Source organism: Centrocercus urophasianus, unplaced genomic scaffold, assembly GCF_019232065.1.
Source record: "Centrocercus urophasianus isolate 14NV4802_14NV808 unplaced genomic scaffold, USGS_Curo_1.0 seq_29, whole genome shotgun sequence".
Lineage (NCBI taxonomy): Eukaryota > Metazoa > Chordata > Aves > Galliformes > Phasianidae > Centrocercus > Centrocercus urophasianus.
The window spans coordinates 3,424,461-3,450,731 of record NW_024884855.1 but is presented as its reverse complement, the minus strand read 5'-3'; the positions used below and the strand labels follow the sequence as shown (position 1 = coordinate 3,450,731).

Sequence of the window (26,271 nt, the reverse complement as noted above, 5' to 3'; positions counted from 1 at the left end):
GTTTTTTATACTTCTTATCTCTCCGCACTGGCGCTTATTACATCTCACCTTCTGCTGATAAGTACATCCTGCTGTAGCAGATTGTTATTAAATCTTGGGGAGCTCTGGCTGATTCACAAAAGATCCCACTGAGTGCAGGTGCAGAGATAAGCACCGATGACTACAAGCACCTTGATCTGAGAACGTCATCTCACCCACAATCCTCACCAAGATTTTCTTCTGGTGTCCGAGTTAGGACTTATCTCTCTCACCAAGGACACTGTTAGTGACCTCTGCAGCTTCACTTTGCCTACCCTGTCATTGAGTTCAACTTAGAAAAAACTAATACTGCGTGTTCAGTCAGATTTAAGTCAGCCGGTATTACATTCCCATTTACTTGCTGCTGCACATCACAGATCCACTGTGTGTGAGATGCCATATGAAGTGCTGCACTGTAGCTCTTACATGGCACACTGCATTCCCCTTCTACCTGTCAGCACCCTGAATGCACTTCAGGCAGTTTTCCCACTGCACATCCCATTTTATTTCTTGAATATTTGCTTTGATCAAAGTTCAGCAATCATTAGGAGAGGAGGAAATGAACTGAAAGAGACCAGTTAAAATCCTGTTTTAAATCAACGGCATTTCAGGAGAAGAAATCCACACTCAACTGAATAAATAGCCTGGAGAAATTGTTTTGAAGACATGAATTTTGTTCACTTAATTTTCTACTCCTTTCAAACTATGAAACTCAGCACTGTCCCATGCCCTAATATGTGACAAGACATTGAACGAATACGTCAGAGATGCATAAATGGATGATGAAATCCCACTGGAGTCCACATGGCCCACTCCTCTTTTCAGCTCTCTCATGAAAGAAAGGTTAGCTCAAGCACAGAACATGCTTTCCTGTTAATGTCTTTAAGTTAGATTTATTATATTAGCGTTCAAAAACGTAACATACTATTACAAAATCACAAGGTACCCAAATCCAAGCAGACAAAGCCTAAACCACGGAATGGCAAACACAAATTAATATTAGAGCTTCTTCTAGATACTGCTCTGTGCTCCAAGTGAGCCATAAGGACTGCATTTTTAACCCTGTTTCCCCAGCTGTTCAAAAACACCACAGCACAATACAGCAGTGTGGTACCCTGAGCACAGCGAGGCACACATTATGTCAGCCTTTTGTTGGGTTGCTGTTAATTAACCAACTTGTTTGGTAGCGCCTGAGAGAACAAAAGGACAAAGCAAAACTTGCAGTACGGTCGTTCCTACCTATGGGGATGGATGAAATCTGAGAGTAGAGATCCAGCATGCGATTGCCATCCACATCCACGAGGTAGTTCCCTCGGCTCTCTTCGTAGTTGCAGAAGAAGTGCACAGCTTCGGCATTCTTAAAGAGAAAAGCAACAAGCAATGAAAGCTTTACGTAGCAGCAGCGTGGAGAAAGCAACAGCAAAATCTATAAAGATAAAAAATATAAAGACACATTATATCCATTCCATGGGAATTAACTGCAAAGCTACTTTTATAAAGAGGAACTGTTAAGAGTTGCCTGTTCTAAGGAAAAAATGGAGGCAGAAAAATGTCCATTTCTAACATCTGCCAGATAGCTAACAGGCAACGACTGAACGACTCCAGGTGAACAGAATGACTCTGCCAGTCCTCAGTGAGGAGGAGGGAGTTCCAGATCTGAGAACTTCCAGGCTGAGAACTCTCAGGCTTCTTTACTCAGTGAAGCCCCAGATGATGTCTGCAGTTACACAGAACACAAACCTGGCACGGATCGGCAACTGTTTCTGAAGGAGCTTAGAGGCAAGAATGTACTTCCTTTCACATAGAGCAAGCACAAGCATTGAGGAACTGCTCATCCTGGGAAGGCGATTTGCACACAGGCTGGCACACGTCTAAGGCCAAATACTCCTGTGTTCTCAATGGCCACGTGGTAACTCAAACGACACACACAGTGTTCCACTGATTACAGACAAATCACTGATATTAGCAAAACAATTCTACAGTATTGAAAACAGACTAGAAAAGATTTTATCCAATCGTATACACACACCATGCATCATATACTTGGCATTCAAAGCCAAATTCCACATTCCTCTTTTTTTTTTTTTTTGCACAGAACTAAACATACAAAACCAGATTTTGAACTAAGTTCTGGAATCATAGCACTGACACCTGTACTGAACTCAGAAAAATGTGACCAATTACCTGAATTCCATTCAGCTGCTTCATTAATTCCTGTAGGAAACAAACAAAAAAAAAAGAGATCAGCCTCAGGAATGTAATTGCTGAATGCTGACAATCATAGAATCATAAAATGGCCTGGGTTGAAAAGACCACAATGATAATGCCCTTTCAACCCCCTACTACGTGCAGGGTTGCCAACCACCACACCAGGCTGCCCAGAGCCACATCCAGCCCATAAGAACGTTTCCTTTATGTGACCACATAAACTATGTGCAAAGCTTGCAATCTCATCTTATTACCAGGCAAGTGCACTTGCCACATGAACCTTCACAGTGCACGGGCAAAAATGACAGTTAAAACTATGGCACACTGAACTGCATGGGCTGCACCCACAGTGCCTCCAAAAGGAAAAGCTGCCTTTCTACTGCTCGGCTGAATGGAGAAGAGACAAATCACATGCGTGGAAGGAATACTGGCTCACTGGCTCTAGAAACACAGCTTTAAAAAAAATAGAAATCAGTTTCTTAACATGTAGAATAACTGTGCCCACTGTGTTTGTGCTCCATGCAAATTCCTGTGTTGCAAAGGAGGCAGCACGCAAATTCTTGAAGAAAATTGTTTTGACACTGGAAGCACTTGTAAGTGCCCTCAGTTCTAATGCTTGCTCGCTTTTCCTCTGCTGATTTAACAGCTTCTGTTCAAGTACAGACTCTGACAGAGAACTGCTCAGCAAACTGAAACTTTGCATTGTTTTCCACACCAAAGCATTATTTTACATCACAAGAAGTCAGCTGGGATGCCCTGCAAGTAGCCAAAACTGCACAGGAAGCAGAGAGACCTTTCAGCAAATGGTGCCCTTTGGCTTGCAGTTACTTCAAATGAGAAGCTGACAGCTGAGCTCCAGAGAAATTCAGGTCTCTCTCAGAGAGGGGCAATGCAAGGCAGGGTTTCCCCCTTCCTGGCTTTTCACCGTCAGCACTTGGATAAAAGAGGCACAGACTGTTGCAATGTGATTTTTATCCACATCAGAATTAAAGTTTGGAATAAAATTTGTTTTCTAATAAGTTAAATACTACTAAAGAAAAAAATAAATAAGCCACTATGCTTTGAGAACTCACCCGAGATCGTGGTCCAGGAACTTCTGTCTTCATTAGAGGTCCATCGTAATCAAAATCCACATCAATTTTAGCTGCAGCTTGACTGATATATCTATGCCCTGCAGGAGATAATGATAACCTGAGTATAGACCATAATTTCTGTGTTCTCCTTCAGAATAAATATCCAAACCTTACCTGAGTGTGAACAGTTGACAGATGAGACCAATTACGTCGTGCTGTCTGAATGGAACCAAATATCTCATCTCTTTGACAAGCATGAAATAAAACTAATACCAGTGAGATAGCTTTAAAAAACCCCACAACAATGAAGTGAGACGACAGGGCAGCCCTAGAGAAACAGAGGCAAATCCTACTGTAAGGGACAGAGCCCACGTGCCTTCGTTACAGTGCCAAGCAAACAGAGCTAGGATACCCGTGGCACCAAGCAGATGCAGTTAGTAAGTGCCAAGAACCACTTTGCTTCTGGTGGATCCCTCCTGGATACACGTACATTCCTTCAGGGGGGTTAGAGGATTCACTGTGCATCTGCAACCAAGGAGGTATAGACTCAGGAGCTTCAGCCAGGTGCCCAGCAAGAGACCACGAGCATGGTGCATGCACTGTCATTAAGTGCTGAGCTGAAGTGATGTCCTTAACAGCCACATCTGTGTCACAAAGCACCTGCAAGCCTTTAGCCAGAGCAGTATCAAGGACAAATTAATAAGCTTCACTCAGGGGGATCACCTATGGCCCAGATCAATACCTGAAGGATGAGGCACAGCCTTCAGTCCATGACAGGCAGGTTAACCCGGAGCGATTTGTGAAGGCCACGCGAGGCCCTCGGCTCCATTCCGCCAGCAGAGAGGTGTGCCACGCAAGCCTGGTTTGGAGAAAGTTTATCTGAAAAGTCACAGCGCTTGGAAAGCATCCCTTGCTGCTCATCTGGGGAAAATTTGGTCTGCAAAGATAAATCTCCTCAGCTTTAATTCCGTGTGCTGTATCCGAGATGCGTCACTGCCTCTCTGTAAGCTATTAATAGGTTTCATTACAGCAACACCACTTCATTTTTGTGTCACTCTGTTTAGCTTTCATGTAAATTGGAGTCTGCATGGCAACTGTTCCACCAGAAAAGACAGCAACTGCAGATACATAACCAATGAAGCTGCAGATAGAGCAGGCAGCCTGTAGAGACTCCAAGGGGAGAAGAGACCCAGCTGAGCCACGTGCCCCTGACTCCATCCGTGATGGGATACAGCAGCACACCAACACTGAATGCTTCTTCTTCTCCTGTATTAACCAGCATTTATTTTATAAAGCTCAGTAAACAACAGATAAATAAAAACCTAATGAGCTTCCAAGAAGTAACGCAGACCTTCCTTCTGCTGGTGCTCTGGGCTGGTAATTTCTGCTCCATAGATTCTGAAAGAACTGCATAACAGATTCATTATAACGCCACCCAGGAACGTGCCAAATAGCACAGGGCTGAGAGGAAAGTAGCTTTACAGTGAGACAATTGTTTTATTGTTGCCCAGCATGACTTTCCCTGGTATTTCTGCTAAAGGTGTGGAAGTGTGTTCCCTTACCCGACCCGCAATGGCTACAGCACACCCCTCTGCACCTGTCACACCAGCACCACGCAGCAGCCAGTTGAGAGACTACATGCTCCTATTACAGCCATGCTCCTCCCTCCTTGAAATTCATATTGCACTACAACTCACATGTAAACCAGCCCTCAGATGTTTGATGCTACGCTGTTGAACCAATGGACCAACTCAACCCGCCGACCTTCTGATGAAGCGCAGTGGAAGAAAGGTTTCTCCTGTTCTACTAATTTTGTGTAAGAATGGGACCAAATGATGTGACCACAGCTCTCGTCTTAAGAATGTGAAGAGGTAAAGAGCTGCAGCAGGGTATCTGTCTCTGAAGAAGCGTTAGTAACGTTTTTTAATTACACGTAGCTAATATGGGGCAGCACAGCAAACAGAGCACCTCCTGACATCAAATCAAAAGTCAGAAAATAAATGATGAACCTAATTATCAGAGAGCACATCAGCTGAATGACTTACAGTGGATTTTCGACCCACCTGGTTTATTGATGGTGGGTACAATAAATCAAATTCTGCTTTTCTTGCTTCTTGGAGGCTATTCAAAAGTCTGTGTCATGCACGATCTTTGTAAACACCAGAGTGTGTAACACCAGCAAATCATCACATCCTTCCTTTTCACACAGCAGGATGCCATCACTTGCTAGCAGACAGAAAAGCTCCTTCTTCAACTCCTGTTTTCTAAGCTATCCTCATCACTCACCAGGTGTCTTGTGCAGCAGTTTTTAATACAGAAACATATTGCTATAGCAACATAATTAATGTAAATACACCCTTGCATCACTTTCTGATGTTAGTCACAAAGAACACTGCTGTGGGCAGGGCTCAGTGTTAAGCAGCAATCTTTGCGAAGGAGAGGGAGGTTCACCACAGGTCTAGCAAGTCCTTAGGCCTCCACAATGTCTGAGCAAAAATACACTGATAAACACTGCTCCTGAGAGCACAACAACTGGGTGTTACCCAAGAGAAACTCCAGAGGAGGCACCAAAATTATCTAAGTGTCATTAAGAGGAGGAACTACTCCCAAAGCTAAAAAATAGAAGACAGAAAAGAAATGCTGGCACATCTCTCAAGTGCAAGTATTCTGCTGTGCTATATCACAGAGTGAATGTCCCCCAGCCCCGACGAGGGGCGCTGCATGTGCCACAGCACACAAATATCCCACGTGTGTTTTTAACTTCTACCCCACAGTGTCTATCAAACCATCTTCCAGATAGAAATTTGAAGCATGGAGTCCCTGACGGCCAAAAGTAGGAGGACTGTGATTTCCTCCAAATCCTATTTTAGGTGCTGCGTGGAATCTGTTACTACCAGCTCTTGAAACGGAATGGCAAAAGCCCAGGCTAGCTAGAGGTGTTTGGAAAGTGAACATAACTGTTGCATAATATTGTGAAAACTGAGACTGCTATTTACAGAGTGCTTACGCTGCAAGATCAGAAGCTGTTCCACATGAGATGGACTGTGTTTCAGTATTCTCACATGCACACTGGAAATTTTTAAGAGGAACAGGGCTCTCCAAGGACCAAGACAAAAACTGGTATCAAACAGTGCAGAAGTGGAAGCTCCCATAAGAAAGAGTAAGAACAGCTGCCTCCCCTCACCACAGCTGAATCCCGAATCGGCTTCTCAGCAGAGTAATGCGAGCATCAAGCTGCTAGTTTTCTTGTAGGTCTTCCACATAGCTGTGATGGGGACAAATCAATAACAAATACTAGTATCTCTCAGTCTTCACTGCAGCATGCCTGTGAGATAAAGTGACATTATCCTCTGTAGGGAGAGAGGAACCAGGCTGAGACATGATAGGCACAGCATCAGACAGTTAGTTCACATGAGGCACTGCAGTAAAAGTGCAGAGATTCTGAAGAACATCTGGTCCTATGAGGACACACTGAAATGTAGATAGATAGATAACCCGAGACAAAGACACTAAGTGTTAAGGAAGGTTTTAAATACATAAAAGGCTCGCAAATTAAAAATAAGCATTTCAGCCTCCAGGTCCACCAAGGATAAGACAAAGAGTAAGGAGATGATTTTTGCCCGTTTTGAAACCTAGGTTAAACATTAGAAAACAGCTTTAAACGTAAGGTCTGTTCAGCAATAGAGCAGACCACCTCGGGAAGCTGCAGAAGCCGTGCTGCTGGGTGCCTTTAGGAACAGGTCAGCGTCCCTGGGGAACATGGGCATGCACTAATGCAAACTGATGCACCTTAAGGCAGAAGACTGACCTTTTGGCATGCTGTGCAGTTCAATATCCAAAGATGAATTCAATCCCTTAGGCTAATCAGTAGGAAACTGAAACTTGGATCTTTAGAGTCACAGCCTGTCCTCATAATTATAGTACAACCCCCTCAGCTAACAACAGAATGCTGTTAGATTGCTGGCTGAAATTCATCAGGAAAATGACCTGAAGCTCACATTTTCCTACAAGTGTGAGAGTCTCCTGCCTGTTCTATATCCAGGAGCACTGCAGGATAAAAGACTGCCAGGACTGCTCCTTCTAGTGAGGGCTTCTATTGCTGCTTGGTGTTTTCTAATCCCTGAAGACAGGCGCACACAGCAGCCTGCCCCAAGTGCAGTGGAGCTGCCATGCCACCTGCCAACAAGGCCCCACATTCTTTGCCAGAAGCCTGCTTTCAACAGGCTTTCCCATTTACAAGTTTTCTGAAAGCAAAGATGGACTAATGGAGTCCAGAGCTGCATTCCTTTTGCACTGAAGACCTACATCTCTTCAGTGCAACATTAAAAGAAGAGTCAGCCCTGTGCGCCCATCTGCACCCTAATGACTCAAGAGTCTTGCACAACTGTCACAGCCAGTGATCCTGGTTGGGAAGCACCATGGAAGAATGCAAGACACTGGGAGGAACATAGGAATGTGGAGCACCCACACTGAGATGACAGATTAGCTCAAAGATGGCTCACGGAGGTCTGCTTGCTGCAAGCACTTTCCGTTTGCACTATTGACCAAACGATCACTGCTCTTGCACAGCTCAGATAATCAGTGCGTCACTCCCAGAAATAGAAGGGCAGCCAGTCCTCAAACACTGAGCTGGGACTTTTCCAACAGTTGAAAGACCAAACTTGGTGCCCCTAACCAAAGGTCAGCTGTTCCTCCAAGTGTATTGTTTAGAAGAAAACCAACTAAATCTAAGTTTCTGAGCAATGGAAGGGTTTTGTGTTCAGCTGGCAAAAGAAGCACAGAGGCACAGCAGGATGGTGGGATGAGAGAAGAAACTCAGTCACACAAAAAGCCATTCAACCGTACTGCACTCAGCGTAGCAGAACATAAGCTGGATGCCAGACTTAAAGCTCTACGCTTTGTCCAAAAAGACCAACAGAAATCTGCACTTTTGAAGCACGAGCCAGAATCTTGAACACCTATTTCACAGAGATTGCAGGGTCTTGATACACACACACACACACACACACACACACACACACACACACACACACACACACACACACTGAACTACAAGCATTGGGCCAGGCAAGAACTTGTCATCACATACTTAGGAGAAAAGTGCCTGATGCTACAGCTCAGTGTTCATTTTACAATGCAGCTGAGTGCAGGCAGAAGCACACAGCCCAGCGAGGGCCCCCTCTTTGCACCCACCATGCAGAAACTCCCCATGACAGAAATCAGCATGGTCACACTATGTAATGTGAACAGGAATAAGAGTGATTTTGATGGAAAATATTTGCATTCCTGTACTGCACAGGATGAAAAAGTAGCCCTGTGGAGGCTGGAGAACTTTTTTTCAGTTAATAATTTGCATTGTAAACATGCGAAGTTAATGAGTTCTTCAGTTTGCAAACTTAAAAACCACGAAAAACAACCCAGCATCCCTGCAGGCTGCTGCTGTACAACTGTATTGTTATCCAAGACGCAGAACAGTGTTCTTCAAGTTTTGAAAGATGCACCACTGGACAAACCTCAGCAACATTCAGCGGAATTTTCTCTGCTAGAATTGCTACTGTAGCAATACAAACCAAAAACCACAACCATCACTTACCAAATATGAGCAGCCTGGCGTTCTGCTGCAGACAACAGCTCAGCTGCCGACTAAGCAGCATTGATGCCATTTTGTACGTTCTCTACTCAAAAAGGCTCAATCTTGATGCCGATGTTCTGGAAAAAAAAAAAGAAGAAAAAAAAGAATGAAAACATTTATTCATGTCCTGCAGATGCAGCCGCTGTGCCATTCATCTCAGCTTCTCCATTCAGTGCCATGACGGCGAGCTGAGCCCAGTGCTAGGTCCTGTTCAGGCAAAGGACTCCTAGAGCAAATCTGTACCTCCCAACTTTAATTTAGCCAAGAAGTAAAAAGATAATTTATTTTCCCCTCTTCCCTTGCTCATCTACTTTCAGCGTGTATCTTAGACTATATTAAACTTTCTTAAAAATTGTTTCCAGCCACAGATCCCTCAGGCTAAAAGCATTACTCAGATTCAACCTTAAGTTTATAATAACTTCATCTCAGTCAAGAAGACAGCAGGAGAAACATTAGGAAATAAAAAAGAAAACTCATTCTCTGAAGAAACCCAGCATCTACCAACCAACGACATCTATGAGAGCTGGGCTTGTTCAGAGCACAGCAGGGAAGGCTCAGGCTGTACCCACCCAGGTGTGCAGAGCCCTGACCAGGAGCAGGGCTTACAGAAGTGGCAGAACAGAACAAAGAACTCCTTGCCTGTGGAGATCTATTAACTCACAGATAAATTAGTACTCATGGTACAAAGAAAATCACCTCTGCCTTTCCAGACAACTGACACAGCACTTGGATTCTTGTAGCTTGCTCTGAGTTCAATTTTCTTTTCTATATATTTTGAAATCCACCAAGGTGAACAAACACTTGCACAACGTTGGTATGCAGCTTAGAAAAAGCTGTGTCAGCTTTGTGAGGCGCTGGGGTCAGAGATGTGGAAGGAATGGGATGCTTGGGCAGACAACAGGAACTTCTCCATAAAGCAGGGTGTGTTTATGGATTCCTTAGTGTTTTATGCTTAGCTTCTCCCTTTGGTTGTGCTAACCTGTGCATTATCAACGAGCAAAGAATGAGCTCCAAACCTCACGTTTCTTATTTCATTATCATCCTCCAATGAAAACCATAGATGAGTCTGAGTCAGTGAAACCACCACAGCAGAAAACAGCCACAAAGGGCCCATCGGCCCCACAGCTCTCACAATGATTAACCACCCCAATGTCCTCTGCTCAGAGCTATCTGCCTGCTCCGTTCTCTGGAAAGCGACTATTCCCTCTGTAACTTTGCTCTGTGAGATCTAAGTGCCCCCACGAGACTGATAAAAGCTAACCTGAGCACCCAGAGCAGCGTGAACGTACCAGGCAGAAAGCTCAACCTGCCACGAAAGCACCACATCGTCCCAGCCCCCTTCATGGCCATCTCCCATGGGTGTTCTGCTACAAACTGACTCCCTGCTTTCTCCATGACGATGTCTCTTCCCATCAAAATCAAATGCAGAGCCCTACCCATTGGTGAGCAGGTTCCTTCCAGCAGCACCCACTCTTCATCTCCCAGCTGAATCTCCTTCATGCCTGCCCCCAAAATGCTGTCTTTTATCTTTCACTTCTTTTTGCCTTTTATCTAAAAGCCTTTAGTGCTCGAGATACGATACTTATACAGGCTCAAAACAGCACTTTGGTATTGCCTTTCTGAAGCACTCACAAGAAAAGGTTATTGCAAGAGTTTTAAAAAAATAAAGCAGCTCAGCCCTAATTTTCAGTGGCAGCTGTTACATAAAAAGTTTCACCATTTCCCAATCCAGAGTCAGAATGAATCACGTAATATCACATCCGAGCATAACTAAATTCAACTTCTTTTCCATCTCCATTAAGCACACAAATTCTCACAAAACATTAGCTGATACAAGTGGTACATTTGTCTAAGCACATCTTATTTGGTTATCATAACAAGCAATTGATTTTTTGCTTTCATAATCCAACTCTTGATCAACTCCCACTGGCCTTGCTTGCTCCAGCACCCCCAGCAGCAGAGACAGATTGGAAGCCAAAAGAAATCAGTGTGTGTACATGGCCAAGCTGCAGCACAGAGCTGCTCCACCGGCACCACAGACTGTGGCAGCTGCTTTCAAATCCAGGCACAACAGAGCCGGCAGTGTCAGACAGCAGACTGCAGACAGGGATGCAAAGGACAATGTTCAGATTGGCTTTGAGATGAAATGCTGGGCACCTCAGACTTCCAAGCAGTGACACCTTTCCAGAGAGAAAAGGTTCACAGAAATCCTTGCATTATTTTTCCTCTGATAGCAACTGAATGTGCTGCACCAGGTTAGTGATGGCTGTGCACAGCAGCTGTTCAGAATGCATGTTAGAGGCAGCTGATTGCAGACACGTAAAGACAAATTGTCTCCATGGGCTAACAAGCAGTGGGGAGAACCCCTGGAAAAATCCAAGAAATTAGTGAGAGAGCCCAACGCTCAGGGTGCTCAATGCAGACACCAAAATACAGAAAGTAGGGCTCTGTACAACACTCTCTCACTTGCTAACAGGGAAGCTAATGCAGCATGACATCCCTGCTTCAGACCACAGCTTGCAAAAATCTGTCTCCAAAACATCCTCAGCATAGATACAAAGCAAGAGGGGAATACACAGACATTACAAAGCATGGATTAGAAGTCAGCACTGCAGGTTTGTGTCTCTGGCTTCCAGTTCATGCCAAAGACACAGAAGCCTGCTTTAAATTCATGGGGGCACCTTCAGCTGTCTCTCAGCTGCTCCAAACCCATTTAACCAGGAACAATTAGGTGGTTTGGAAACAGCAGCACAAGCTGCACACTGAAATTACCCCACAAAGTCTTCCCAATGTGTATCTGAAGAGGACAAGGAGGTAAAGACAAATTGATTCCTCGTTGCTGTTTTCCTTCACTTGACTTCTCTAAAACACGCAGCACCGGAGGAATCATTGGGTTACATATTAATTGTTGTGAAATACAAGGCATCTCAAACTACTTGCTAGCCTTGTTTGCTTGGATTCAAACATTTTGCTGAAAATCAAGTGAGGCTTGCCTTCGTTTGAATTAAAAGGGAATTCCCTTGACTTTGCAGGACAGCAAGTCCAGCCACTGCTACAAAGACCCATGACAGGATAGAGCATTAGAGTCCAGTCTTCTGTAGAACTGATCTCCTGTGAACTCATTTCTCCTTTTCTAACATCCATAATGCTCCCCATCTGCATATCAGGGCTCTTCAGGCAGCTTTTCTGGAAAAGAATCAGACTGAAATGTAATAGAGGCAAGCTGGAAACCTTAGATAACAGGGTCACAACAAGGGAATTAATAAGAAGGAATCATGGCCCCCATCACACAGGCTGGAACTGCCGTATGCCAAGAGATGGGATAAGCAGTTTTGTGGTTTTTTTTTTTTTTTTTTTTTTTTTTTTTAAAGGAGAAAGGTGGGAAGGCTGAGAAAAAGGAGCTGGATAGGACTGTAGCTTCTGAGCTGAGAAGGGATGAGCGTTCCAGCCTCATTCGTGCCATTGAACATCTCTTACTCTGTGACAGTGTGACAAGTTCAAAGGAAAAATCTGCCTATCCCTCTGCAGTCTGCACCTCACAGACTCCTAAAAATCCCCTGCTGCTCAGTTTTCAGTACTATCACTAACTTCTGGCAGATACCATTCTGTGTATGGGTCCCACAAAAACCGAGTGCTGCAGGGCGCTCTCTTACAAAAACAAGGAATCCAAGGCTGGTTATTACAGGGGGACAGCTCTGCTGGTTTCCAGCACTCACGAGCAGGCACCTTGCATGTGTTCAGTACTGCGTCTCATGTACCTTACTCATATACCCAGCTTAAGGACATCCCAGAGGATCTGAAGACAAATCTGCAAATTCACAAAGAGTATGGCTGAGGTGGAAGACAGCGTAGTTTGGTCTGCCACCCTTTAAACGTAATGAAGTCTCTCCTCAGGTCTGCATTTGAGGAAGAAAGGGCCAACCTACCGACAGCGCATATCTACGTACAAAGATTCCACACATGCAGCATTTGCTGTTTGAAAACTGCACTGCAATCACTGCTGTCCTTCAAGGGAAGGTCTGCTTCTTCCCAGAGATCAAAAAGGAACAAGCTGAAGGATTTCATGTTATCTGCATTACTGACAGCGTGGGGTGATGTGAGAAATCCTGACATACTGCTTTAGTCATTTTAACACAGTAACCAATAAGGTTAAAAAAAAAAAAAAAAAAAAAAAAAAAAGCCTGCCAGCATGTTGTTGTATTGAACTGTTGGTCCCAGAAGCAGAGCTGTTCAATAACACCTTTAGAGTAACGAAAGCCAGAGTGCATGCAGTGAAGTACAACAACTCCTTTTACTTCAGCAAGTTTTTCTCACGACCTATTTCGTTGAATTTTTTGCACTAGCTTGGAACAGCATTTACAAGAGAGATTTGCTAGACTATCGCCAGGTATTCCTAGTGATAACTAGAGCTAAGGCTCCAAGTCCTCCTAAGAAGTAATTACATGGAAACTTACATCTAGTGTCCACATAAGGCTAGCATTAGACCTTCTGTGCAGTGCTTATTTAGGCAAAGCACAGAACTGAGCTGAAACCCCCAACTTCTGGAAGCACAGCACCCAGTGCAGCGCTCATCCCACTCGCTCCTTGTGCGGCTTTGTCACCAATGGGCCCACAGCCCTGTCCTCCAAAGCCCAGCCCACACTGACACAGCAGCCCAAGATGCCATAACCAAAATGACTTCTGCCAATGGCTGACAAGTGCAGCCTTGCAGAGCACAGCCTGCCAAGGCAACTTCCACTGAGCAGCACCACCAACCAACCAAGGCAGTGATGTCACGGAGCTGACACAGTTGCTTTTGCCATTGATTCCTTCAATAACAGCAGCAGCTTTGTGTAGAACAGGACGTAATTGGAAACCCCATGATTGTACTTAAGTCGTCAAGGACACAGTTGTCATAGTTACAAGTAAAACTCAAGTGTCTGTTATTCATGGTTGCTTATTTATTTATTGACACCAACAGGATCAAACACTCCCATTGCTGTTCCAATCTGAAACGTGAAGACTGGTTTTGTCTTTCACCTCTTGAACAAAGCAGTAAATTCTGCACAGAGCAGCACAAGTCATCCCTAATAAATGAGCTTATTACAGGCTTATAAAGCAGCACAGCTACTTTCTCTCACCGCATCAGCCAGCACTCAGTCTGTTTCGAAAACAGCAGTGAAAGCCCAAAGCAAGATGCAACACACAAGACAAAAATATGTCTACAGACTGAAAGCTGTGATACAGCAGTACCCATGTAATCAGGCCAGCACTTGGTCACAGCTGACTCAGCACAGAAGCTACAACAGGAGCCTGCAGATCTGCCAGCAAACTCACCCACAGAAAGAAGTCCTGCCCTCATGCACTTGGGTTCTCCTCCTCAGATGGCTTCTAAGCATTGGGGTTGGACACTGACACACTTTTTAAAACCTTTCTGCCCTTGTCTTACCTCATCTTCCCTCCAAGAAACATTGGACCAACAGAAGACCCCCATATTCCAGAGAGTAAAACTGGATGGAAAAGCTGCCACTGTGACACAAGTACTGAGGTGACCCACCAAAGCTTCCAGCAGCTCATCTTTGCTGTAAGCACTATTGCAGCACCTGAGGTACTGCCCCTAGACCTGCCCCAGCACTGTCTCAGGAAAAGAACAAACAGGATCTTGAAAGCACCTAACAAAAATTAGGCAAGTTCCAGAGCCATAGGTAAAGACACCTACATAACTGGCACAAATCAGTGTTAGAAGTTGGTGTGCAAGTGTAAAACTCAGCACAATTAAGTTAATATTAGCCCAACTGTTAACGTTATCTTCACTTTTAGTTTCTCATTTTTTATCACTTCCCATAGAAAAACATGCACTTTATTTCAGGGTATCTTTACCTGTGAGCTGCCCATAGCAGCCTCTCTTCAAGCTCAGTACTGTGAACACATCATTTTAAAGGAAGGTGGCAACAAGATAAACAAACCTACCTGTTAACCTCCGGACATCTCCACCAAAACACAGTCTGGTTCCCAGAGGGTTAACCAAGTGACATTACAATACAGCTGAGCTTTGCAGATAAGTTGTTCCACAAGCATTCTGTGGTTGTGGAAAAATCCAAGCGTTCCAAATTACACTGAGGTACAGCTTCCTTCAAGGAAACCCAGTGGTATTCCTTCTGAGGTTTTACTCCTCAGCATCCCACCTCAGCCTCCTCAAGGTCACAAAAACAGCATCCAATGAACAGTAAACACCATTTATTCTGCTTGCCGAGGCAGTCGCTGACTATGAGGAAGCCAGCAGCACAGTGAGCAGGATGCCTGAACCTGGAGCCAGAGCTCCGGCTCCTCAAGGTGACCGCCACTCCGGATGAACACAGAGCAGGAGATGGACGCAGAAGGGTTCTTTGACAAGGACCCCAGCACAACAAGCACACAGCAGCACAACAAGCACATTCGTGAGGCACACCTGAACGTGGCACACACCTGCACGCAGACAAACCAGCACCGTGTGCGGGGCACCAACCGCAGCCCGCACTAAGCCCCGCCGCACAGCACACACCAAAGGCACTTACATGCTCGTGTGCCAGCTCGCGGCAGCCAGCTTGCCGGCTCAGGAAGCCGCTCTTCCCTTTGCTTCAAAGTGGGCTGCAGTCAGGAGCCACGCTGCTGCCGTCAGCTCCCTGCAGCACCCGCCTGCAGCTGTCAGCAGCGGGAACAGGCATCACCCAAGGGCCCTGAGTGCACCAGGGGATGCCGTGAGTTCTGGAGAGTGCGCCGGCACACCTGGCTGCCACTGCACCCCCGCGCCTCTGCTGCGCAGCTGCACCCGCCTCACTTCGTCTAAATGCTTCTCCACGGGATTCTGAAAACAGCTTACGGAGCACAAAAGCCAGCGGGCACCATCACACCACCTCCTTGAGATGGAAAGTACAAGCGATGCTGACATTAACGGGAACAAAAGCAGCCCCAGCACAGCAGCATCCCTGCAGGCTGGGGCCCCGCAGCTGCCGTGCTGGGGTGGAGGGAAAAGGGGAAATATAGGGCACCCCACAGGGTTGCCATGGCACTGGGGGGCACAGAGGAGATGTGCCAGAACACAGGGAGAGGCTGAGCCGCTTCGGTTTTAAATCTGTGTGACAGCTGAGCTGCTGCACTGTTGCTGTGGCAACCGATGGGTGAAAATCACAGCAGAAACCCGTAATTGTTACAAGCAAGATGGTGACTTACCCATTTCAGTAATCAGGATATTAAAACAACTCAGCCATGTCCCCGGCCCACACCATGCTGCGCTGCTGATCCCAGGGCTCCAGACCCCATAGCTGTCAGGATATGCAGTGTCTCATACAGGCTCTGCTGGGCTGGTTCTGCCCACAGCTGACACTGCTGCATGGAATGAAACAAGGCTACAGTCCAGGCCCCAACTCAGCACACGCACAGCACACTGCAGGGATGGGGCCTGGGCATGTGAAGGAGACACGGGAATGTGCACGGGGAGCAGCCGAGATCGCAGCCATTCACAGAGCCTACCAGCAACATGGGTCTGCACTGCACTCACAGCAGCACACCCGGCTCCACTACCTCCTCAGCAAACAGCAGCAGCACTCACTTGGCTAGAACGCTGTGATAATTTGTGAACAGTGAGGGACAGAGTCGTTCAGGGGGAGCAGATGCCATGCAGTCTCTCCCCATCACAACATTACCCAGACACAGTGCCTGCCCCACCATGGGGTACACAGCATGCTGTCACCCTGCTGCTCCCTATGGCTCTGCAGTGCCAATACACTCTGCCGGCACGCTGCTGCTGACAGGGATGCTGTGACATGGGGACAGACTGCTGCTGCAAGGAGTCTTTTATAAGACAGATACCACAAGTAAAAAGCTGTGGGTGTGCACTAAAATTAAAGACTGAAGCTGTTCCCTCCCCTACTTCATAACTTCAAATCTGTTACCACTTACCTACACAGACTGCTTTTTTGAACTTTACAGTTACCCCATGCTCTGCCACCAGACCTAAAACCGACATATTGAAACCAGCCCTTGCCAGGTGCCAAATAGCAAAATAAACTGCTTCTGAAGCAAACCTGCTAACCAGCTCATCTGTCACAGCACAGCAAGCCCACTCAGACAGATGGGAGTACAGGGACACACTGCAAAGCCAAGGGGAAGGGGCTGAAGAAAGCAGCAGGTACTACAGACTACATATAATAGGTCGTATTCAAAGGAAATGCACCGCATTTGCAGTTTATTAGCACCTATATAGTGAATGATCAGCATCACAGCTCCTGAGCATTCCGGGAAGACACAGCCATGCCCGTGCCTCTGCTGAGAGCTGCCCTGCACCACCCAGTGCTGTGCCCAACAGACACAGCTCACAACCAAGTGCTCCATGGCTGCTTTCAGCCCCTCCTTACCCTCCCTGAGAGGCCAGGTGCACAGAGGGGAGGCAACAACTCATGCTGGTCCTGCTGCATGGTGAAGGCTGGAGCCCCAAGCACCCCGAGGTCAGTGATTTCCAGCAATCGCAACTGCTAACCACTTACTTGAGGAGTCTAAAACATGCACAGTGCACAGAATTGTGGATTGCAACAAGACAGCCACTGACTTCCATTTGATTTATTCAAGAGAACACTGATTACAAGATCTATTCAACTTGTTCCTCACTGGAAAGGACACTGCCAACCACCCACCGTAACTTTACAATCTGCACTTTTCCACGGAAGACTCATTACAGTCTTCTATTGTTAGAAAAGAATCTTCTGTTTAGCAGAATTCCTGCTCAAAACTATGCTTTTCCAAAGCGACATAGATTTCTACACATTAATACTATGCACATTTTCTGAGAAGTATGATGATGCAAGGCAAAATGGGAATCAGGCTAAACTGGTCCACCAGACCAAGTAAAAGCACAGTTAGCATGCAGGATGTGCTGATTTTCTCTGCAAATGATGGCACGTTCTCCCCAAAGCAACTCCACAACCTTCCTCCATCACTGCCTCACACTTGAGAAAGATCTGCTTCAACTGTTAAGGAAAAACAAAGCATTTAAAGCAGCACAAACAGCTCCAATATCTGAGAAGAATTCAGTATCCAGAAATAGCAATTATCAGCCTCATGATGCAGAGAGCACAGCACAACAGGACAGCCAGCACCAGGCCCGAGTCCCACTGCACAACAACGGGCCGCCACAAGACTCAGGAAGGATCTCAAGGTCTGAGATTGCAGATGAATTGAATTCACATTAAATAGAGAACTTACATTCAGGACAAGAGAAAGGAAAGCAACAGAGGAATTAAGTACAGTTACAAAGAATTTGTACTATTCAGAAGTCCTATAATTGCCTGATGTTCAGGACTCAGTTTCCAAAACACTTGGGCAGTTTTCAAAGCTCTTTAGGGAAGAGAGACACAAACACAGTATTACTTTCAATACACTCCATGGCTCAATTTCCTAGGATGTTTTTTATCCTTATTTTTGGGCTCCAGATGGGGGGGGAGGGGAGAAGCGTAGCCACTGAGCTTGAGCAAGATATATATTCCTCAAATGAAATCCTTTGGCTTACATACAGCACCACTCAATCAACCATAGGTTTGCTTAGAAAAATTCTTTTATATGAACTGGATTAATTTATCAGCATACAGCAAAGAGAAGCGTTAAGCAAGGAAAACTAAAAGGGCAACCTCTAAGGACCTCAAGACCCCGAGCCACCAGAAGTTCATTGGGTTGTTATACTTGTTACAGAATTAGCTCACGAATTCCAGAATTACCAACGGAAGAAGAACAGACAAAGAAAGGCTTTTTTTTTCCCTTTTTTTTTTTTTTTTTTGATGATGATTTAAGGTATACTGGATCTGAAAGGCATTCACTGCACTATCCTCACTCCTTCCTTGTTGTATCATTTTTAACAGAGTTGCACCACACCAAAGATGACAGAGAAGCAAAGAACAAACCCTCATTCACAATCACACAATGCTCAAACTTCTGTGTGCAAATGAACACTGGGAATCTACAGATCACATCAGAAGGTCCTGCAAAATCCCAAACCGACCCCCAGCTCTGCTCCTCATGCTCTCCATCCGCCACCACTCCCTCCTCTGGCTTTTCTCATGTTTTTCTTCAGCTGCCACAGCAGAAGCACCACATTACAGCAGCTACATCAGCCCCTCCAATAGCTGCTGACCAAATCGTGCACCAAACCAAACATTTTCTCCACCTAGTTCTGTTATCTGGTGAAGCCAGAATGCAAGCAAGGACTACTGTGGGATTTACCACAGCCACGCTTACCTCTCCTTTCCTACCTGCACCAGCACACCCTGCTTCTGTAATCCTGTTTCCCTTTCCAAGAAGCTGCATTGCAGCAACAGCCACAGAGCATAACCAACAAGGCTTGCTTTACACTGGTGCTGGCACCCACAGAGGTGGGAAGCAACACAAAGCACAGAAGTAAATGCATCCCTGTGCCTGCTGCCTGGGAGCACTGCCATCAGGGAGCCAGCAGTATGCCTTGCCTGCAGCCAGGAAATCAGCAACGACTCAGAAGTCATGGCCTCCAGTCTGCCCATAGCACTGACTGCTTGCAAGAGCAGCTGGATTTCTAACTAGCTTTTTAATCTGAAGTATTCTCTAATTCCCAGCGAGGCACCATTCTGATTATTAGATTTAAACAGCAGGCTGTTCAAAATTTATTCTAATTTTATATTTTTGGTGTACATCACAAGACTAGTGTCAGCTGAGCACCTGGGGAACGCAAGCAGCAGAAAGAGAGATGACAACAGGATGGCTGGTTCCCATTATTGGCATCCAACACAAATAGAGGCTGGCAGACCAGATTTGGAGGATGCATTATTAAAACAAAAAATATTACTGCTAATGAACTACACCAAACTTGTTAAAAATAGTTAAATACTGTTATTTGCACCACTTATTCACATTCTTGCACTATTTTCAGACCAATTTAAAATACAGGAGCTGATTGCAGTTGTGTTTGCCATCAGGGGGTGCTGCCAAGAATCTCCACATCCACTCTCCTTTGCTAAAACAGAACTCAAAGTTGGCACGCTGCTGTGATGTTCCGAGTGATTAATCAACACTGAGCTTGATGCTATACAAATAAGGGGTATCATTGTTCCCCACAAGCTTATTTTTTCTTGCTCCCTCTGCTCCCCTCAGGGTTTCTGCAGGCCTCTACGCTTGCACTGCTTCATTCAGAAAGAGCAGAGCTGGAAGGGCAGGAGGCATGGCCTGGGTGAGAACACCTGCAAGGCTGTTCAGTGGTTGGGTAGGAAGAGGAGGGAAAGAGAGATAAATTTGTACCATAATTACAGGCTTAAAAAGTCAGCATGAGAGCCTCCAGCACCAGGGTACAGACTTCCTCGAGAAACTTGCTGCCTCGTGCTTTGCCTACTAGGAGGCTCACAGATGGAAGCTGGATATTGAAAACTGAGCCAAGCATAAGAAATGAAGTTAAGAAAACATCATTACTAATTTATTTCTCCTCCTGACACCTGTTGTTTTGTTCTGTGAGATACTAGTGACTAGTCCAAGGTCACAAAGGGAAGGAAGAAAAAAAGAGAAACTCTGCAAACAAAAAAAGCAACCAGAAAAGAAAACCTCATGGTGAGAATCCATAACACCACCATCCCTACAAGTTCATCACCTGCATACTCTGGGCTGAGATATCAGCCAGCAGCACAGTGCTTCCCTGCATGCTCTCCTCCATCCCCTTTCCACAAGAGCAGATCTTCTACCCAACAGCCTCAGAGACAAAATGAAACGAGGGGGAGATGCTCACCGTGACCCCAGCACCCACACTCACACAGCAGATGCAGCTCTAAATCTGAACTGGCAGCAGAGAGTGGAGAAAGGGTTCGGAGCCTGGAACCTGAGTCCAAACCTCTCTGCTGACTCAGAGAAAAACCTCATTAGGGAGTCAGCAAAGAGCAAGAATGCTCTGTGAACCAGGGAAGCTCAAGCAGGCTTTTTCCACAACAGCAACCACTGGCAGCTAAGGAATCCCCTGCTCAGAGGGCCATGCCCCAGTGATGCTCTCCTGACCACACTCCATACTGCTGACACATCTGAGCAGGTGCCAGGTAAGAACTGCTCCAGGAATGCCTACTCAGTCTTTGTTACTACCCAGCCAACTTCCCACCTCAGATCTCGCTAGGGATATAATCTCCCCAAAAACGTGCCAGACTTGGGAGCTGAGGCATGCTGAGAACATTGTTTAGAAGTAGCTTTGCTCTCAGAATTACAGCTGGGCAACTACAACAGCAGCACTGCATTTGTGCCACCCAGAAGGGCGTGCTGGCTTCCTATAAGATGCACTGCTTTGACCCACCCCCAAACAAAAGCAGAATTAGAATTTAATTTCTAAGCTGTGAGTTTCACATGAGTCGTAAGGAGATGAACACACCTCAAAGAGCTCTGTTCCCTGCCAGTGCCAAGCTACGTTTCAGTTATAAAATCTGGATGAGAAACTCACCAAGGAAGCAAACAGAACTGTTCTACTCATTGCTTCATCATCCCACTCATCATACATAACAGACATACGCTTACAATCACTGCAGTCTTCCATCATACAAAAAATAAAGTCTATAAAAAAGCTTAGGCATCTGAATCCTATGGCAGCCCTACTGTTTGAGATCTGCCCTCAGTCCTGCTGAGTACCAGTCCGTAACTGCAAACCAGCCAGTGCCACGTCCTTGGAATTCAAAAACCCCACTCTGAAGGTGTTCCTTCTGCTGCAGATACACACACCCACTGGACAGCAAGAGGCAACCTCCTCTGCCACCTGCCAAAGGTGTGCCAGGAGGGCAAGACAGCCTTGGAAAGTTCTCACCTGACCTTCTGCTGAATTTCCAGCATCTTGCTCCTGGAGAGAGGGGAAAGGTACAGTGGAGTCTTTTTGCGTAAGGAAAGATAAACAAGGTAATTCAAGGACACAGAAACTGCTTAAGACAACGCTGTTTTACACACTTTAAATCCTTTGGAAAACCCCCCAGAATACTGTTATTTTTGCACAAATACCATCTGGCAAAGAAAACACCATCTTCCCTGTCTTCCTGGCCCACAGCCATCATTTCAGGAAGAAGGACTGTGGTTTGATATAACAGATCATGAAATACAGAAACAGAGGACAGAGATATACTTCAGTTGGTTTGCTTCAACCTACACCAATCTCTCCTGCTCTTAAAGAGCAGGAATTTGACTGATCAGGTTGGGCGCTTTTGGCCTCTTCAAAAATCAGTCTGTTCCATCAATGTTCAAGCACATTCATCCTTCCACAGGTGAGAGGCCAGAGTAGCAATTATCCATGCTGTGTGCCAGTGGCCTTGAAGCTGCAGAGCCCAATGTGGCATTTTGGCACTGCCTACCTATAATTTCACACCTTCCTGCATACAGTTCTAGGTGCGCTCCTGACAGGAGCTATAAAATCCAACCCTTTTCTATTACTGTTTCTTTTGGAAGCAATAAGATGCTTCCATTCTCCATGCACTTTCAGCATGTTGCCTGAAAAACACTGAAGCACTTGTAGGAGCAAAAAGATGCAGACTGACAACACGCAATTCACAAGAACAGATCAAATGGTATTGGAAAACAACACTAAGCAAACACATCCCATGCGAGGAGACTCACATAACTTGAGTCATCTTTTCAGTGGTTTTTCTGGCACGTGGCAAATACAGGCAAATTTTAAGATGCAATAGCTTTGATTTCTTTAAGTAAACAATGGACAATATGGTATTCATGCATTCAACGGCCTTTTTCCACAAGCTGTTTCCATTTGGTTAAGAAAGGAAGGCAATCTCAATTTGTATCTGAAACAGGTACAAAATCACAGCTGTTGCAGAACTGGATCCGCCGTCCCCCCCCTGCCCCCCCAAAAGGCCTGACACGGGGAGCAGCTGACTTACAGCGAGATGAGATACAGCTGAGGCTGCAAAAAGCGCCCTCGATGCGGTTCACAAGACGATAACCCGACCGTAACACATCCGCAAGGCAATTTCCTCATGGCAAGGCTCTCAGGCGCTCACCCTCTCCCACATCCATCCCGCACCGCCCGAACCCAGCCGGGAGCTCTGGCCATTGGACCGCGGGGCACAGGTCAGCCGCGGTGAGCCCGAAACGTCCAGTATCTATTACAGAATTACTCGGACATCCCCCCCATCGCAGCCCGGCATCTTCGCGCATCGTTCCCTTGGCAGCGCTAGGCAGGCAGGACGGTCACCGCCGCAAAGGCCGACGTGCAGCGGCACAGCCCCGGCCGAGCCGCGGCGCCGCTCGGAGCGCACCGCCGGGACACGTGCCGCACACCGCGCCGCTGCGGCTCGGCCCGGGCCCCGCACCGCGCAGCCCGCGATACGCGCCCGCTTCCCGCCGGGCTCCTCGCCGCCGCCCCCCCGCCGCTCACCGCCACCCGCGGGGCCGCGCCTCCTCCGCCCGCCACGCTCCGGGTGCCGCCGAGCCCCTCTCTCGCTCCCCTCCGCGCCGCTGCCCGGCCGACCGCGCGCACCGCAGCCGATCGGCGACGCCGACGAAGGCGCGCGGCTCGGACTCGGCCCCGCGGCGCGGGGAGGCGCGGCCTCGCGATGTGGGCGGAGCCCCGGATGGCCCTCGGTGAGCGGCTGGGCGCAGCGGCGGGACGGGCCGCGTCACGGCCTCAACGCCGCGGGCAGCAGCCGAAGCGGTGCTACGCTTGTACGCACCGGGGGGCAGAACTCCGACGCCTCTCGTGATTTGTTACAACAACAAAAGCGCGGCAGTCCCAACGCTGCAAGAGAGACAGCAGCTTTGCTAACAAAGCGCTTTTTAATCAGCAAGGATAATAAAGCGCTGGAACGTTTTACCGCAAAAAATGCACGATGTTTACCTATGCCTAAATAATAAGCGGTGCAAACACTCGTCAAGGTTCTTAGATAACTATGATTCTGCTTTGAGAGCTAAGAGAATAGATGATGTTGGCATGCACCTGCCAGCCTGCAGGTCCCGCAGCCCGACCCACACCTGGACATGGCTGTGCTGGGCTTCCCACGCAGCTCCTCAATCAGCAGCTCTCCAGCCCCGGAGCAGCAGAGTTGTGATCTGCTCAACAAGGTTCCGAGGGATCAGCTAGGACAGTTTCTTGTGCTGCCAAGAAACTGCACTTCATGACTGGAATTGTGCAAAATTCAGATGCACCACCCCAGAAGCACATTATTTTCAAGATCATGCCTTATCAGGAAAAAAAACACCTTCCTGATCATATAAACACAGACAACGTGCTAGAAATATTATCATTTCAGGCACTAGCTAGATTTCCAATTATGATTTGCACACTGAACATTAAACCATTTCCTGTTTCTAACCCTAACAGACAACAGACTGCTGAAGGTGTAAACTTATGTGCTGAGCACGACCCACATACAGCATGATTCCAGACAAGACTGAGAAGGTGATACCCTTACCAGTTCTCTGGCAGGTCAGTCCATGCTTCTCTCTCACTAACACTGCAAAGCTAGGGCATTTTAAGGCTCTTTGCAACTCTCCTGTTCCTAATTACTGCCTGTTTCTGGCTATTCCTTACCATCTGTCATAAGTGACATATCCAAATGTACAAGCTGACCTTTACACCTTGGTATGGGAAGGGTTGGGTCATGGCCTGATGGAGCAGCTGGTGAAGGGGTGTAGCCAGTCCTGGGAGCACAGCTGTGAGCAATTCACCTGTGTGACCATTGACCTCACTTAAGGGCTGGCAGCTGCAAGGGAAGCATCTCTACTTGCAGATCACTGTCTTTGTAGCATTTGGGGAGCCCTGATCCTCAGAAAGGGGAAAAAATTTCTTCTTTATGATCAGATTGTGACTGTTTCCTCTCTTGGGTGATCTGAAACTGGTTTAAGGCAACTATATCTACTGCTGCCTATACTTACAGCCTCAGACACTGAACACTGAGACTCCCTTCAACAGCAGGGTTAGCCCCACGTCTTTAGGAGGAAATGCTACTTTCACTTACTTCCAAAAAGCAGTGATGTTTGTAGTTACTCAGCCAAAGACACAAATGTTATTTTTTTTTCAGATGCTAATTTAAACCAGTTGTGGTAAATGCTTGAATTCTACACTGAACAGATCCACAGCATCTCCTTGCCTGGATGAGTTTCTATGTAAGACTATCTTACATCAGCTCAAATTCATTTCTTGCTACTGAACCTTCAAAAAAAAAAAAAAAAAAAAAAATCACTACTTAAGTTGCAGATACATTCAAAAGAAGTTCTCTTCAGTTAACCCACCAAGTAAATAACATCACAAACCAACTGCTGCAGTCTAACCCTGGCAGCTACTCCACCCCAAAGAGCAGCTAGGCTATTCCACTTAAGTGGCATGGGGGAGAGAACTGGAACAGTTAAGGTGAGAACAATCCATGGTTTGAGATGAAGACAATTTAACAGGTAAAGCAGAAGCTGTTCAAGCAAGCAAAGCACAAGGAATCCAATCAATGCTGTCTGTGAGCCAGGGCAGCAAGGGTCCATCATAAGCAGTGGCTACTTGGGAAGACAAACACCACAACTCCAGGACACCGCCATCCCATCTGTCCTCCAGCTTCTATTCCTGATCAGGACATCAGGAGGTATGGAATCTGCTGCTGGGCAGCTGGGGCTCACTGTCCTGGCTGTGCCTCACCCACATCCTGCAAGGGCATCACCAGAAACAGAGACCTTGACGTACGACCAGTGCTCAGCAACAACTGAAACACTGGTGTGTTACAACATCATTTTCATCACAGATTCAAAACACAGCACAGTCCAAGCCACTGTGAAGAAAATAAACTCTATCTCAGCCAAAAACAGTATGATATCCATCCCTTATTCCACACCACTTCAGTAGTGCTCAGGTCCCACCGTAACCAACAGATTAATCAGCACCCTTCAATGCATACACAGATATCTTTCACTTAGTCTGTGGGCCACCCCTGTGAAAGGTCCATAAAAACAGACACAGGATGTCCACAAAGCACATTTAGAGTGTTCCATCATGAACGGGGGTCTCTCAGGACAGAAGAGGTGGTGTGTTGTCAAAATCAGTGCACGAACCAGGAATAAGAACTCTAGTTGGGAATCCCTGGATTAAGATACAGGGATTTTGTTTGTTTATCTTTGATGTTTAAATGAGAATTGTGAGAGAAATGTTCTATGTTCATCTAGGCAGATACATACCAACATAATGTAATTTTTACTTTGGTTTTACTCGCAGGAAAATGCCATCATCGTTCTCTAAAGACCTTTCATCTCATTAAGCAACATGAAAAATAGAGAAAAATATATCTTGATGCAAAATATACCTTAATGCTCATGCATTAAGAAATAATTGACCTAAAAGGACCAAACTAAAGCAAATGTAAAACAGAC

The 26,271-nt window shown here is 46.3% G+C and overlaps 1 protein-coding gene across 4 annotated transcripts in view; it reads right to left on the bottom strand.

Moving 5' to 3' along the window:
- Positions 1-23,377, bottom strand: part of ABAT (4-aminobutyrate aminotransferase) — a 39,653-nt gene extending 16,276 nt beyond the window's left edge. The window contains exons 1-5 of one of the 4 annotated variants that reach the window (XM_042827999.1): positions 23,303-23,377; positions 8,893-9,008; positions 3,300-3,397; positions 2,203-2,232; positions 1,258-1,375 (exon numbers count right to left, since the gene is read on the bottom strand). In XM_042827999.1, the coding sequence (XP_042683933.1) occupies positions 1,258-1,375; positions 2,203-2,232; positions 3,300-3,397; positions 8,893-8,962 (316 nt within the window). In that variant the 5' untranslated portion in view covers positions 8,963-9,008; positions 23,303-23,377. Of the gene's footprint in view, positions 1-1,257; positions 1,376-2,202; positions 2,233-3,299; positions 3,398-3,473; positions 5,340-8,892; positions 9,009-9,500; positions 9,521-22,805; positions 22,888-23,302 lie in introns of those variants that run through there. The other 3 variants (XM_042828000.1, XM_042828001.1, XM_042828002.1) reach the window with 3 other exon arrangements.
- Between the last annotated feature and the right edge of the window lie 2,894 nt (positions 23,378-26,271).